The following is a 15,627-nucleotide window of genomic DNA, read 5'->3' on the forward strand; positions in this document are numbered from 1 at the left end:
CCTGAGGAAGAAGGAATGATCCAGAAAGGCACAAAAAAGAATGAAATAAGGAAGAGTTGCTGCTGTAAAAGATCTGCTGCGAGGTCAGTTTGGGTCTGATGGAGTTGGAGCCCGCAGTCATAGCTGAATTGAGTGAAACCTGTGGACAGAGTCTGCAGCTGGACCCTACCGCAGGAGCTTGCTACTACTACAAGCTTGTTACAGTAGTCAGTCAGGATGGCAAGGGTCTAAAGAAGAATAAACTGCAACCCTTTTCATGTTGTTGAATGAGAATCTGTGTCTTTGCTCATTTCTGCCCCTAATGAGAGGTCTGCTGTAGCAAACTAAATGATCACAGAAGTAAATGGCCATGATCCATGTCTATTTTGGGTTTAGCATTTTTAAATGCTACTTTAAACAGGAAGTCCTTTGTGTATTTAGAAGATAAAATGATTACTGAAGAAGCCACCTACCACGGGGAATTATTGAATGCTCAGTTTGGAGTTCCTGAGAGCTATAATTCTTATGCAACTTCTGGGGTATTGATAGACAGCTTTCTCATAGCTTTAACTTAAGAGAATTTTAATTGCAATATAGCAAAGCTTAGTTGAAATATATTTGCTTTATTCCTGGGAAGTGTGGTGCATCCCTCACAATCATTGTAACTAAAAATCTGATATTTATTCTAACCAGTAGAATACAGTTCTTAGGCTGCACTGCATTTGATCACAAAATTTGCCATAGAAACTGAATTTGTTATATACATGCAATTATTTAATTTATAACTAAATATAATGTTTCTTTTATTGGAAAAGACAACTACTGGAACTATTTAGCTGAAGTATTAGGCTCAGAAATTAGACCTTTAAAATTAATGCCTTTGTTCTATTAAATTTTGTCTTTGGAATGCCTCATCTCTTTTCCACCTCAACCATGAAATAAACACTTAGTTATAGATTCAGCCTCTTAGTGGTTCATTTTATTGATTATAGTAGGATTATTATTTTGATTGAGGCAGGTAGAGAAAATCACAGATATTGTATTGAGTTTTCCTAGTTTAATCTAAAAATATAATTAGTAGAAAGAGTGAAATGTTAATCATGGTGCTATTTAAAACAGATTAAAATTCAGTTCTACTGTCACACTAAACATGTTTGCATTCACATTACCGGTGTGGCACCGTGATCATACCTACTAAAGCTGCCAATTTAAAGAACTCTAATTTTCCCCTATTGGTCTCAGATTATTTCCCTCAGCAAGTACCCCCCAAAAAAGGGCAACTCCTTCTCCTTTATTCTTCCCATAATCTGATTCATTGTCAGTTTTCCCTTATCTCATTCATCAGAACTGTTAAAAATTAATGCTTCAAAATGTTTTAATTTTAACAAGAGGAGTAGGGAGAGAACTAAATGTATTGATGTACCTGTGGTTTTATGACATGGGTGTTATACAGAAAACCAAAGAAAATTTTTCTCAATGTCAAAGCCTATTTGGTTAAATCTACATACCCTGGACAGTGGACTGATCTTTGTCTCTCAATTTAATGGAAAATCTTTAGATTATGTTCACAAATGGGATTATCAATGCATTATGTCCATGGCTAAGTGTTGTTACCCCCTCTTATTTGTTACATGGTGTGAAATGTTTTACTCTGAAAGCCAACCAAAAATATAGTATTGCTTACCAGCCAAAAAAACCCCAGGTAATGCATTGATTAACAAATGCATATCAAACAGTTAATTAGGAAAATGAGTATTTTATTCAAAGACACTTGGTTTAGCCCCTATTTATATATTTTTAAAAAAATGTAGTCAGCTTCAGCTTTATTGGAGAAATGGCAGTGCTTGATAAAAAATGGTAGATTGCCTTTTTTTTTTTTCTTTGAAAGAAAAGAAAAAGCCTTGTGATTCAATAAAATATGTTATATACTGGTAGTATATTTACAAGTAAATAACTTTGTAGGGTGAGTTTATAACCTATTGCTGGTGAAAAATGGAATTTTCCAAACTTATAAGCTGCTGAGACAATACAACATGTTGGGTTTATTTCTTTTGGAAAGAATGCTTCTAGATATCCTATAAAATTGCTCTTTACAACTGACTCTTCATCAATTCTGTCATTTCAGAGTAAATTACTGACTTTCCTACAATTCTGTATGAAGAGGTATTGCAAAAACCTACAACTCTTCATACTGAGCTGTGTGTTTAAGCCTTACACATAGTTTATGTCATCTTCTAAGGGAAAATGTATAATGGTAATTTTTGTTTTTGTGTCAAGGCTCTGTTTTCACTTCTTGTCATGTGGTGTGAAAAAGAAATTAAATTTATTTTTAATTATTTGTCTGTCAGATAAAAATCTTACCCCCTGGTGATTAGTGTAATTTTATTTGTTGACTTTACTGACAAGGTAGTTTTCATGTTCCTTGTGTTTGATTATTCTATGATGCCAATAGAGGAAAATATTTTTCATGACTGGACAGAAATACTTTGCAGTCAAAATTTAGTCTTTACAATTGTTACAGAAGTATCATTACCTGCAGCAAGTCATGAAGTGACCCAGAGTTCAAAATATAGTGTAAAAACTAATGATTGAGGCGCTCATAATACTGTTACATTAATGTCCTTATTGTTATAAGAACTTAATAAGTTTGATGACTGCTAAATAGGTTTACTGGTAAATGCCTTCCATAAATCATAAATTAAAATGAAAGTATAGAAAATGGGTTCTTAAATTTTCAAGCATGCATAAGTGCAGCTCCAGCAAGTCTTAATGAGTGTTTTTCTGGTCCTAAGATATACTTACTATGGTGACAATTTCTTAACTAAGAGGGAACAGAATGCAAACATATTTCATTTGGTGTAACTGTATTGAATCATTGGTGAATGAAGGTCACTTGTCAGAAAATTTCAGCCTTCTCGAGTCATCATGAGTTTTCTTGCACTTCATTTGGCAATAGTAGTATTGTGTGTGGCCCATCAGTTGAAGGAAATTGGACCCAGGCTTTCAGCCTGATTTTTTGCAAGTTCAGTTTCTGTTCCTGGAATCTGATGAATTTAACAGCTGTGAAAATTTGACATTTGCAATTATCAAAAAAGTGTCTACTTTTCATGATGCAGCTTTGTCTTTAATGAGCTGAACAGTATCTCAGGAGGCTTGCATAACTGCCTGTGCATTGTGAGAGGGTGCAGCCAGCACACACACACACAAACTGTGTGTGATGAATGCGTCTGATTCTGAACGGTAGCTGTTGTGTCACTTGTAGGAATTTTGCCATAGAAATGGGGGATATAGAGTATATTGGGAACATATTCTATTTCATATAGAAAATCAGTTTAAATTAGAATTTATTGCCAAAACTAAAGTTGATCCTTTCACCTTAAGTGCTACTTTCAAGTAGCATTTCAGTCAAGCTAAAAATCCATATGTATAATTGCACTAAAAAGGTAAATATCTGACAATTTTCCTGCACAATGCCTAAACATGTAATTTCTTAACTATATGAAAATATACAGGGGTGGCTTCTGTGAAAACTTCTCCCATGTCTGATAGAGCCAATGCCAGCTGGTTCCAAGACAGACCCACAGCTGTCTAAAGCTAAGCCAATCAGAGATGGTTGTAACACTTCTGGCATAAAATATTTAAGAAGGAAAAAAGTTATTAGGCAGATATAATTGTGCTCAGAGAAAAGTCAGATTATATGAGAGAAACAAGGATGCAGACACCAAGGTTGATGAATAAGGAGAGGGAGGAGGTGCTCCAGGCACTGGAGCTGTGCTTCCCCTGAAGCCCATGATGAAGCAGCCCAGAGAGATCAACAGGGGTAAATGTAAAATGAAAAGTTATGAGTGAGCAGGCTCTTCAAGAAAATGTGGACTACTAAACTCCCAGAACTGAAAGCTGTAAATCTGCTGAGTGTTAAGTGGCTTCATAAAGCTTGAATGAAACTTAAATTCAGCTGTTGGAAAGAAATTGGTCAAAAAAGCACAAAATCAGAACAAAAAAAAAGTGAGCAAAAACCTTTATTTTTAGTTTTAGTTCTTTAAAATTGCTGATTCACTCACTCAGAATGGACAAAAAAGCAGAGATTACAGATTGAGATAAAAACAATGTACTGGAAACTGCAATGAGATAAGAAAGTGAACAATGATGCTAATAACAAAAGTATAGAAATTATTTACAAAATCCAGAAGTATGAAAATTACTCTCTGACCAACCTGACGTGACCCTGACACAATGAAAAAGGACCCACAGATCCGTTGCACACGCACCTTTTTTTGGTTTCTAACCATAAACCATGCCCACTTTCTTCTGGGAAGTAAGAATGCCCCCAGATGTAACCTGAAGTGCATCAGAGTAGAAACCTAGACACCCCCACAAAGCTCCTGGCTGTGTCCCCTCACAGGTACTGTGAAAAAAATTAACTCTGTCCTAGCAAAAAACCAGAACACTAAGGAATAACATTGAGGAGAAGTTGGACACACAAGCTGTTTTGGTCATAGCAAGTACAGAGCTATTGAACAGAAGTCCCCATCTGCTGGAAAAAAGGAGTGCCATAAATATATTAGTAAATTACAGGAAACCTATATTTCAACCAAGTTGACAGCTGCAATCTAGTAGAATAATTTATTTCCCAGGTGTTTGGAGGTGCTAGAGCTTATAAAAAAAAAGCTAAAAGAATTATTTTTAGCAGGTGACAGTTATAAGGTTTTATAATTGTTTCTGTTGCAGAAATTAGTAGTTTTTAATCTTATGTTTGAAGTAAGGGGGGGTGGTTAAAATATTCTTTTAGTGAGAAGTGCTAGAGAATTTAAGTTTTAAATTAAATCTAGCAACTGGCCATGGCTTTCTGAACTACTAGAACAATACTTTGTAAGATTTGCTAATCGTTTTGAAGAAACACAATGCCTTCTGTAAGAGCGATCTCTAGGCAGGGTTTGGATAATGGCTTCTCCTTGTGTGACTCCCCGGAATGGCCTTATGAGCCCAAGCTGTCTGGTGTCAACATGACCATATTTTCCTGTTCAACGGTATTCTAATATTTTAGTCATAAGTAAATTGGGGAAAAAAAGAGTTGAACTAGATTCTTGTAAGCAGTTACATGGTCGAACTTCAAAACTTTCCATACCTGTCCTTGTTTGTCTTTTTCATTTCCCTGGGTTTCAGTCATCTATCACTTCTGCATTATAAGCATCATGTGGGTTTATTTTTGGTGTTTGTAACAGATCAGTGTTTTGCTCTTTCTACTGAAGAAGCTGCTTAAAGAGTATGATGGACTCATTATACCAAAAGTAATTTTCTACTCTTCTAAAAGCCAGGATGAAATTATGTGGAAAAATATAGTACTCTTAGTACTGTACTTTTTTTTTTTTTTTAGTCTTAGTATTTTTATTTCAGCTGTATTTTCTACCCAAATCTGTATTTTCCATCACATCTGTGATTAGAAGGCAATGTCTGTATACTTTTGCATACCCATATAAACAATGTCCTTGTATCTCATTCTTAGGGTTCCAACTTAATACTGTTCATTTATGTCATTCTACAAAAGAGATATCGGGGGAAAAAGGGGAAATTAAGTCCATTTTGCACCTTCTAATTAATAAATTATATTTTTTATGTAGTCAAATTTATGTAGACCAAAGTTATTAAAGTAACCAAGTGTGACGTTGTGTATTTTTATGTAAATCAAACTGGTTTGCTGTTTTCTGACTGTCATAGTTTTAAAAATAAAATATTCTACAGATGAATTGGTGTATGTGAAGACACAGTTTATAAACAACTTTAACCATGATGCTACCTTGCTGTTCTTTGCTGCAAGACACTACATGGAAATGGAGAAGAGCTTATGTGCTGTGAAGTGCAGCACCTAAGTCTCCTAATAAATGTCTTTGCAAATAAAAAAAGTGTCCTGCATTATATATATTCTGATCATTGAAATGATTCACAAATAAATTCTTTTATTTTGGTCTGGATTAAATCAAAAACTTTGGAAGCTTGAAATTATCCTCAGGGTGGGGGTAACTGACGTTTTAGAGAAAATGCAGTGAAACTTATGGCGGAAAATTTCATTCAACTAAATCTGCCTGTGAATATATTTTGTGGATTGAAGCTGTGCTCTATAATCTTACTTTTCTTCCATTGCTTCCAACTTTCTGAATTCAAAACAACTGCAATATATTCAGGTTTTTTACACAATTATAAAATATACCTTTTCTCCAAATGTTGTCAAGACATCAAATATATAGTTTTTTTTTTTTCTTTTTCAGTGATGACAGTATTCTGTGCTACATAAAACAAGTAATTTGTTGTAGGCTTGATAAAGAGTAATTTAAATGTTTCGATTTCATTTTTGAACCATAATTAAAGACTAAAAATTTTCAGCAGTTTAAAAAAAATAAAACTAAATTATAGGTTTTTGGTCACTTTCTTTTGGTCCTGATTTGGTGCTTTTTTGACCAATTTCTTTCCAAGGAAAATTTTGTTAGATGTTATGTTAGGTATCTGGAGCTGTTAGATACTTAACAATAGAAAACCTTTAAAAAATAAAATATAAATAAATGTATATCTAAGGAGCTTAATGAATAATCAAATCGACTCTATTACATTGATTAGTGCATCTAATACCTTGTTTAATTGAAACGGTGTCATTGTACTTCTGCTTGACTTCTTGACTGGAAAGAGGTTAATATTTACGTGTGTAAGCTTTTATTTTCATCATAATAGAGAGGCAAAGTACTCATTCGCTGCAATCTTGTTCAATTTACAAACTTCATAGAATGGTAGAATGATTTGGATTTGAAGGGATTTCAAAGATCACGTATTTCCAGCCCCTCCACCATGGGCAGGGATACCTTCCACAAAATCAGATTTCTCAAAATGCCATCCTGCCTGGCCATGAACACTTCAAGGGATGTGGCACCCATAACTTGTCTGGGCAACCTTTTCCAGTGCCTCAACACCCTTTAAGTCAATTTTCTTCCTGGCATCTAATCTAAATCTCTTGTCTTTTAGTATAAAATTGTTTCCCTTTGCCTTATCTCTATCTGCTTGGTTAAAGTGTTGTTCTCCCTCTTTTTTATAAGACTTCTTTAGGTACTGGAATGTCACAATGAGGCTGCCAAGGAACCTGCCTTCCCCAGGCTGAACAACCTTTGCTCTCTCATACTCTCTCAGTTGGACCCTGAAGCATGAACACCCACTATTTTTTAATAACGTGATGGACACTGAAGAAGGATATGCACATCTATAGATAACACATCTATGCATAATCTATGCATAATATCTTTCTATAGAAAGATAACACAACTATTCATAAAAATACTTTGCTTTGAAGTCAAGGCTTTCAAAGTATTTAATCACATAGTTTACATAAGCCTGAGTAGATCGTTAATGTATTTTCAGATTCCAAATGCACCTCAAGCAGGTCAGCATGTCTGGAGTAGAACCGATATTATAACAAGGGAGATTTCATGTTGCTTGTATTGCTGCATGAAACATCTGTTTCGCCAGCCCTTCCTCCTGCCTAATACTGCGCCCTGATTAAATACTTCCTATATGCTGAGCTAAATTAGGATGTTAATGTATCTGGTAATTGTTTATTATTATGATTACAATATTTTAAAATCTGATTTATGTTTATAGTTACTGCTAGTCTTTCTTCTTTATTATTATGTTAGAGCATAATATTAGAGCATGTGAAACATCTTAAAGGAATTCTGAATTTCCTGTTTCATATTTCAAGTAAACCAATAAAGATGACCTCCAAAGCTGTGGAAACTGTAGTCTTTATGATGCCAGCTGAGAAAATAGAAGAAATCTTGTTGATTCATTCTCAATCAGTAAAGAAAGAATAGATTTTATCAAGTAGAAATTTAAATCACTTGTTTTAACTCTAGAAGTTGTATATAGAATGTAAATCTGTCAGTCGTGTTAATGAACTCACAGCTGCTCTTCAATTATTTCTGCAGTAAGACCTGAGAATATGTAAGTTTTGCAATATATAATAGCCTGATATGTTGAGAAGTTCTAGAGTTAAGTTGTATCCACTGAGAGTGCTCGGTCTCTGTACTACAGACATGGTACAGGTGGTTGAAGCATCTTTAATGTTCTCAAACCTGCTGTTGGAAAAAGAAGTGAAAAGCCCCTAACCAGACTAGAATATTTCCTCACTTTTCTCTCTTTCCTGTGACTTCAAATATTTTTTCTGATGTTAGTCTCATGGAGTACTCACAGTTTCCTTTAGCTGACGATTCCTTGAAGAATTAGGATGTAGTATATCTATGTAATGTCTTACTTTGATATTAGCCCAGATTATATCCTCTTAAACATCTTTTTAAAAGAGAGGATATACCGAGATTCTACTAAGAATATATTGAGAGAGGCTAGCTTCATTTAGATTGGTCCTAAATTTATTTGTCATAAATACCAGTTTTATAGATGTTTAGTTTATATTTATATTTCAGAGGAACATTGTTAGTGCTTTAAGATAAATCCTGATAATTAGCGCATAGCTTTGCCAAAAGTTTTGCATAATTGATATTTATTTATAAGTTTTGCAAGCTTTAAATAAGAATATTACTTTCTGTTCTCACTGACAGCATTGTTTTGAAATTTTTAAGTTCTAAAATTAAAATGGTAGTTAAAATGCACTGTCTGTGAATGAACTTTGAATGTAGAGAGAAAAAAATAAATTTGATATGATAAAGATGAAAGAAAACAGGAGAAAGGTGCAAAAAGCATGAAATGTCTTTTAACACCTTAGGTAAACGAAACTTTATACCATGCAGAAAGACTACAAACTACAAAATGGGTCTTTCAAGAGCATACAAAAGTCTTTTACTTCAAAATTAAACCGGTGGAAGATTGGGTATGTGACTGGGTGAATAGAAATTATGCATTCAAGAAATGCTTGTAGAGACTTCAAGGTTTAAACGTATTTTGAAAGTGATATACTCAAATCAATGATACTTTCTCATCTCATATTATGGATCTCAGTAGCAATGGATAATGCTTCATAGCAGTGGATAAAGCAGAAATCTGGCAGGATTGTAACAAAGATAAAGGCTTTTAACAGGAATTTTCAGGAATTGACAGGAACTCATTTTCAGTCTGAATTATAAATGTTGGAGATAAAAGAAATCTTAGTACCTAATTTTTAGGTAAATTCCAAAATACTGACAGGTAAAGGCTTTAAGCATACTAATATGTGTAAAAGTACATACATATGTGAACTGAAGTCCCTGGTGCCTCTAAACCAGTAGAGGCAATAAATTGTTATACTAATTTGAGAGATTTATTCTCTTTTTCTTTTTCTTCCCCATCTGGAAAGATAAAATCAAGCAGGTTTGTTTTACAGGGAATTGGATTTATTTTGTCATGACAGCAAGTCATGCAAACACCATCTGTTAAAAGTATACTTGACAGTTCACTGGGGAAAATAAAAGCTAAAACCTGGGCCATGTTTAACAAGGCTTGTAGACATCCAGGAAGATATGTTGAGGTCCAGACATGGGATACCTATGTCCTATTTAAAGAGATATTCTTTCTCTGGATAAGCAAGAGGCTGAACCACCCTGCCCTGATATTGGTGTGAGAGTGGGTTGACAGAGTAATGTAGTTGCTGAGAAGAAAATTTTTCAAAGGTTGTCATCCATTTGGGGAGATCACTTCCTTCCATGCTATGACTAAGGTTTAATTCAGCCTTTACTGATGTCCCAAAGTACTTAGACATTTTGTATGTAAGCATATCCATAAAAAGAGATGGCTTCACTCCAATGTGATGTGTGATGTCTTTAACACGCTGTAGCAAAGGTAGCATTCTCCATCTTGTATAACAGTCGTCACCACAAGGTTCATGTTTAGTAAATTTAGTAAGTCGAATAACAATATCAGTCCTTTTGCTGCTTAGGTTTGTGTTTTGGTGATTCAGTAGTCCAAACTGAATCTCGTGTCCACTAACATAGCTACAGTTCTCTTCTAAAAGTAGTAAATATTTGACTTTCTTTTTTTTCTGAAAAAGTTGAGGAAATATTAGTAGGAAGGCAATTTCTTTTAAGAAACATCAGTGTAGAAGCAGGCTGCTTTTGCAGCAAGACCTGTTTTTTTTCATTATAACTGCATTTCAATGCTGACACTTTGCAAGAAAATACAAGATTAAACTTTCAGAAAAAAATAGATGAATACTAGCTAGTATATGCTTTTTCTGAAAGCCTTTATTCACACACAAAGACTCTATCAATCTAAGTAATATTACTGAAATTAGGAGGATTGAGCACTGGTGCAGAGAGTTTTCAAGGTGGTGAATTCCAGGTGCTATACATGGACAAAAATCCAGGTGAACTGGATTGTTTCTTGTGTCCTGCTATTGTATTTAGAAGGAATTTTTTTTAAAGTAAGATCTCATATTTTCAGTTGTGCTTTCCAATAAATTTTTGATATTATCATAATCTTTCTTGATGTAGTTTAAAGGAAAAGTATGCAGGACAATAAGTAATGTTTAAAAGATGTGCGAAAAGAGGTGATTCCTCTATTCTTAAAACATTATTGATGGAAAAAAAAGGCAAATGTTGAAATATACTGTAATCATTGTAGCTTCTCTGCTTCTCTACAGAAGAACCTTTGTTCAGGTTAAGAACTTTGGTCTGTAATAGTGCATTTTCTCAATTGCATTTTTGTAGTGCTGTCATATAGTTTTTTAGTTCTTGAAATCTTCTCTTCTAAATCTTTGGATTTCTATATAAATGAATTGTCCCTGAAGCTGCCAAAACAGACATGATGGTTTATAGCTCTTAACATCTGATTGTATGTATCCTATTTGTCACCACTCCTTTTGGTTCTGTATTAAATTTGAAAGCATACCACTGTGTGAGAGAACCAGCTGCTTTTTACATCTAATCTCTCATCACCTTTCAGCTGTAATGCTGTCATCTGTAATCCACTCAGACTTGTGTAATTTATTTTGTGCAGCTAAAATATTCCAATTCACTTTTTTGTTTTGTTTTAAATTCAGGAAGAATGCTATGTCCTTTTCTTAAAGATTTCCCAAAAATCTTTTAAGATGGAAAATATGATCCACAAATTCCTACTAGACTTTTTCTTTTTCTTTTTTTTTTTGGTGGAGGAAACAGACTGGAGGCATGTAAGTGTAGTAGGGTGGCCCCAGCTGACACCCACCAAAGCCTGTCCATCCCCCCCCTCCACAACTGGACAGGGGAGAGGAAAATATACCCATGAGTTGAGATAAGAACTGGGAGAGATCACTCACCAAATATTATCATGGACAAAACAGACTGGAATTAGAGATATTGCATTTATTGCTAACAAAATCAGAGCATGGTAATGTGAAGTAAAGGCTTTATAAAGACCTTCTCTCACCCTTCCCTCCTTCTCAGTTCTACCTTCTCACCCAGGGAGATGGCAATGAGGGTTATGGTCAGTTCATCACAGGTTCTTCCTGCTGCTGCTCAGGGAGAGGAGTCCGTCCCTGCTCCAGAATGTTGTCTATCCCATGAGAGATAATTCTCCATTAATTCCTCCAATGCAACCCATGCACAGGCATCAGTCCTCCCCAAACTGTGGCAGCATGGGTCACTCTTGTGTGAGATGCAGTCCTGCAATGACAGCCTGCTCCAGCATGGGTCCTTTACAGGGTCACAAGTCCTACCAGCAAACCTGCTCCAATGTGGGCTCCTCTCTCCATGGGTCTGCAGGACCCTGCATCTGCATCCCTGTGGTTCTCCATGGGCTGCAGGGGCACAGCTGCCTCATCATGGTCTCACCATGGGCTGCAGGGGAATCTCAGCTCTGGGGCCTGGAGCACCTCCTGCCCCTCCTGCACTGACCTTGGTGTCTGCAGAGCTGTTCCTCTCACATGTTCTAACCCTGCTTTTCTCTGGCTGCAATAAAAACTGCACAATAACTTTTTTTTCTCTTCTTAAGTCTGTTATCCCATAGGTGTTACCACCATTTCTAATTGACCCAGCCTTGACCAGCAGCGGGTCCATTTTGGAGCTGCCAGGGATTGGCTCTGCTGGACATGGAGGAATCTTACTGCAGCTTCTCACAGAAGCCACCCCTGTAGCCCCCTGCCCCTGCTGCCAAAATCTGGCAATGTAAACCCAACACAATCTTCATGTCAGTTCTTCCTTTTTTCAGCTGGATGCACCATATGTGTATATGTGCAGGATAAAAAGCATGCGCATTTGGGTTTTCTGTAAATTCAGTGTTCTGCTTTATATCTTTTGTTTATGATGAATAACTTTTAACTTCATATTTTCCTTAATCTCCATTTAAGAATGCAATAGGAACAAAGGGGAGATGATGTTCAAATTATTTTGTTATTTATATACATAGTATCATTTAATTATCTCTCAGTCTGGAAAGATTGGAGGGCAAAGAGAGTGGAACAGTATAGCATTCCTTGTCTTTCTATTTTTAGCTGAAAACAAAAAATAGCGATTTGAGCCTCATTTGTAGGAGAACATATTCTGCTGGCTACAAATGCATTGTTCAGTATTTAGTATATTTTTGAGATTAACTTTATCTTCAGTCAAAGTAGTGATTGGTCAAAAGTTGTACTCAATCATCTTGGAGGTCTTTTCCAGTCTAAATTATTCTGGGACTCATAAAAATATTCCTGCTCAATAGTTCCACAGTATCACAATTGAGTTCTTGCCTTTTGCTTATTTAAGATCTTATGGACAGATTTTATTATGGAGATTTTATTTTCTCTTATACTGTCTTAATCTTACAATGGTGCATTGTGAAGATTTCAGAAGGTGACTTCATTAAATGTTTTTTCCCCTGTTTGAGGAAAATTTTCGATCCTAGTGTACCAATAAAAAGAATGACTGTGGGAAATCAATGATTTCTCACAGAAGAAAGACGTTTTTAACCATAACAAATGAAAATAAATAATACCCTAAATAAATCAATTATGTGGGGATTCTTTTTGGTAATAGTTTCAACTGGTTCAAGAAAAAGTGGTAAAATATGTTTGCATTCAGGCAATGGAAGCTTATGTATGGGAAACATAGAGTCATCTTTAGAGCTGCATGTCTAATATGCTTTTTCCTTTACTTTGCAGTAACCCAGGGTGGGGATGCAATTGCATCTGATACATGTCCTGATCCTGGAATTCCTGAAAATGGGAAGAGGGTCGGCTCTGACTTCAGGTAGGCACATTTAGTTTTCTATATAATCAAGAGGAAGGTATTTCCTGTTATGTTTATACACAGCCTGTGTACTAGTTTGAAAAGAAGCCAATGTAAGTCAGAACTAAAATTTAATAGGAAAACTAAAATAAAGGCAGAAAACACTGGCTTAAACCGATAGAGTCAAGATACAACCCGACACCTTGCTGGTCAGGGTCGTGGTAGCAGTCTGATTAAATGCTGGCTGCAGTCCTGTTGAAGTGATAGATGTGCCTCTGTTGAAGCAGTGATCCTGTAGAAGGGTTTGATCTTCCTCTGAAGGTCTAGTGCTGGTCATGTAGCTCTTGTCCCCTGGGAATTCAGTAGGTAGGGCTGTTCTGGTATTCCAAACGTTGGATTATATCCAGATAGGAATGGTCGTTCCTCCCTCTGGGTAGAACATCTCTCAATGAAATGATGTAATTTTGAGTCATGGAGTGAGGCGGGATGGCCCATTAGCAAGAGATATCTCCCTGGAGGGAGTTATCAGGGATGAGTTATGGAGGAGATAAAGATCACTGCCCCACGTGTTTTTAACAATTTATAAGGATGGTAACATCTTCATAACAACTTATGATAGAATATAGGCTTTTAGTTACATTTTGCATTGTAACCTAAGACAGACTGTAACTATAGATGTGTATAATTTCTCTAGTTTTAAATTTATTGATTCTCTGTCAAAATAGATTTATTGAATTGCCTGTCTTGTATTATTTTGGCTTGATTTTTAAAATCAATGTATTTGAAATAGGAATTTTAGAGCGTAATAATCTCATCTATGGAGAAAGAAGAACTCCATAGACAACATAGAAGAAGCAGCAGAGATTATTATCAGTTTTCCCATTTTGTAAAAGCTGTTTAGAAGCTTGGGGAACATAGCAGATTCAGTGTCTGAGGCTGTGATGAATGCCATCTCCTGTATTTTCTTGTTTTCAACTTTTGTTATATTAAAAAAAGAAGACAAGGTCAAATGGACCCTTATGGAGAAAGGAGGAAGTTTGCTCTTTCCCCATTGAGGAAAAAAGGCACTTGAAGATTCATAGAGAAAAGGGTCAAAGGAAGGAGATGGGTTCCTCCAGCTCATGCAGAGGTTAATAAATTGCTCAGCAGAGAATGGACAGCCAGATGTAAGAGACAGGAAAAATTCATAGGAATTAGAAGGAATTGTGCAAAGTTCTCTGCAACACTAGAAAGCAAATTAATGCAACTTGCCTCCTGAATCAAGGCTCTTCCAACCTAACTGTCAGGAAAAATAAATCAAAAATCTATTCTCTTTTTGACTGACATACTTTTTGAATTTTTATCCATTTATCTTCAAAGGAGTTTGAGAAATCATAAAGAACTCCAACATTAAAACATTCAGTTATATCCAAAGTCATTGCTTCATTAGTGGCAGGGCAGCAGTTCAATGTGTTTTAAAAAATCATGGAGGGAAGTAAGATTTCAATTAATAGGCTATAGACACAAGTTTTCTAGATGTTTGCTGATGTTCTTTTTCATGTGCTCTGATTCAACTTGTCAAGCACATCTACTGCAAATGAAATTGTGTGGTACAAAAATACAGTATGTATTTGCTGTCCAAAGGTCTTCTATTTTAGGAAAAGAAATGTAATTTATATTTAGGTCTTTATTAATGTTTGATGTATTGCAGAGAGAAGCATCAGGCAGTAGAAGACTAAGTAAAAATGGAATGCTAAAATATAACTCTCAAGAGGTATTAAAGTGCCTCTGTGTATTCATCCAAGGAATACCTTTATACTCCCACTGTTATTTTGGAAAGTATTTTACTTTCCTGCTTGTGCAGTCATTCCTCAGTATCCCTCCTCTTCTTCAGTCTGTCCTCTAAAGCCATAAATGATGCAGAACATGCCACTTCTGAACTCCTCCAAATAAAATACTTAGTTGAAAGAATTAGGGTCAGTATCTAGGATCACTTTGTTATCAGTGGAGAGAGAAAAGCATCTCTGGAAAGAGTTAACAGTGACAGAAATAGAGACAACGGAAATAAGGTGGGACATGGTAAATTACTACTAGATTCAGGATTTAACAACAACAACAACAACAACAACAACAACAACAACAACAACAACAACAACAAAAAGAAAAAAGTTTTTGTCTGAGGTTAGTAAATCATTGAAGTTTGTGAGAGAATTTGTAGAATCTCCATCCAGGGAGGCATTCAGAACTCACCCAAGCATGCCTCTGAGCCCTCTCTTCCAACTGGGCTTGCTTCAAATGGACTAGATGATGTCCTCTTCCAGTCTAATTTATTCTGTGAATCTATAAATGTCATACAGCTTTTATGTGTTCATGATACACTTAGTCAAACAGACTTTAATCTAGTTGTGGTCCAAATCAGTGGCATTTGAACAATTGTTAAGAAACAGCAGCATGTCTAAGAGCACTGATAAGCTCGGAGGGTAAGAAAGAAAATTACTTCTGTTCACCTGTAGGGGGTAGT

At 35.6% G+C, this 15,627-nt stretch overlaps 1 protein-coding gene across 2 annotated transcripts in view; it reads left to right on the forward strand.

Moving 5' to 3' along the window:
* The window catches only part of CSMD1 (CUB and Sushi multiple domains 1), a 1,072,714-nt gene that overhangs the window by 720,225 nt on the left and 336,862 nt on the right, over positions 1 to 15,627 (forward strand). For both annotated transcript variants that reach the window (XM_014869526.2, XM_088162298.1), the window contains exon 8: positions 13,061 to 13,148. In XM_014869526.2, the coding sequence (XP_014725012.1) occupies positions 13,061 to 13,148 (88 nt within the window). The remainder of the gene's footprint in view (positions 1 to 13,060; positions 13,149 to 15,627) is intronic.

The sequence above is a fragment of the Sturnus vulgaris genome, chromosome 3, assembly GCF_052056855.1.
Source record: "Sturnus vulgaris isolate bStuVul1 chromosome 3, bStuVul1.hap1, whole genome shotgun sequence".
Classification (NCBI taxonomy): Eukaryota; Metazoa; Chordata; class Aves; order Passeriformes; family Sturnidae; genus Sturnus; species Sturnus vulgaris.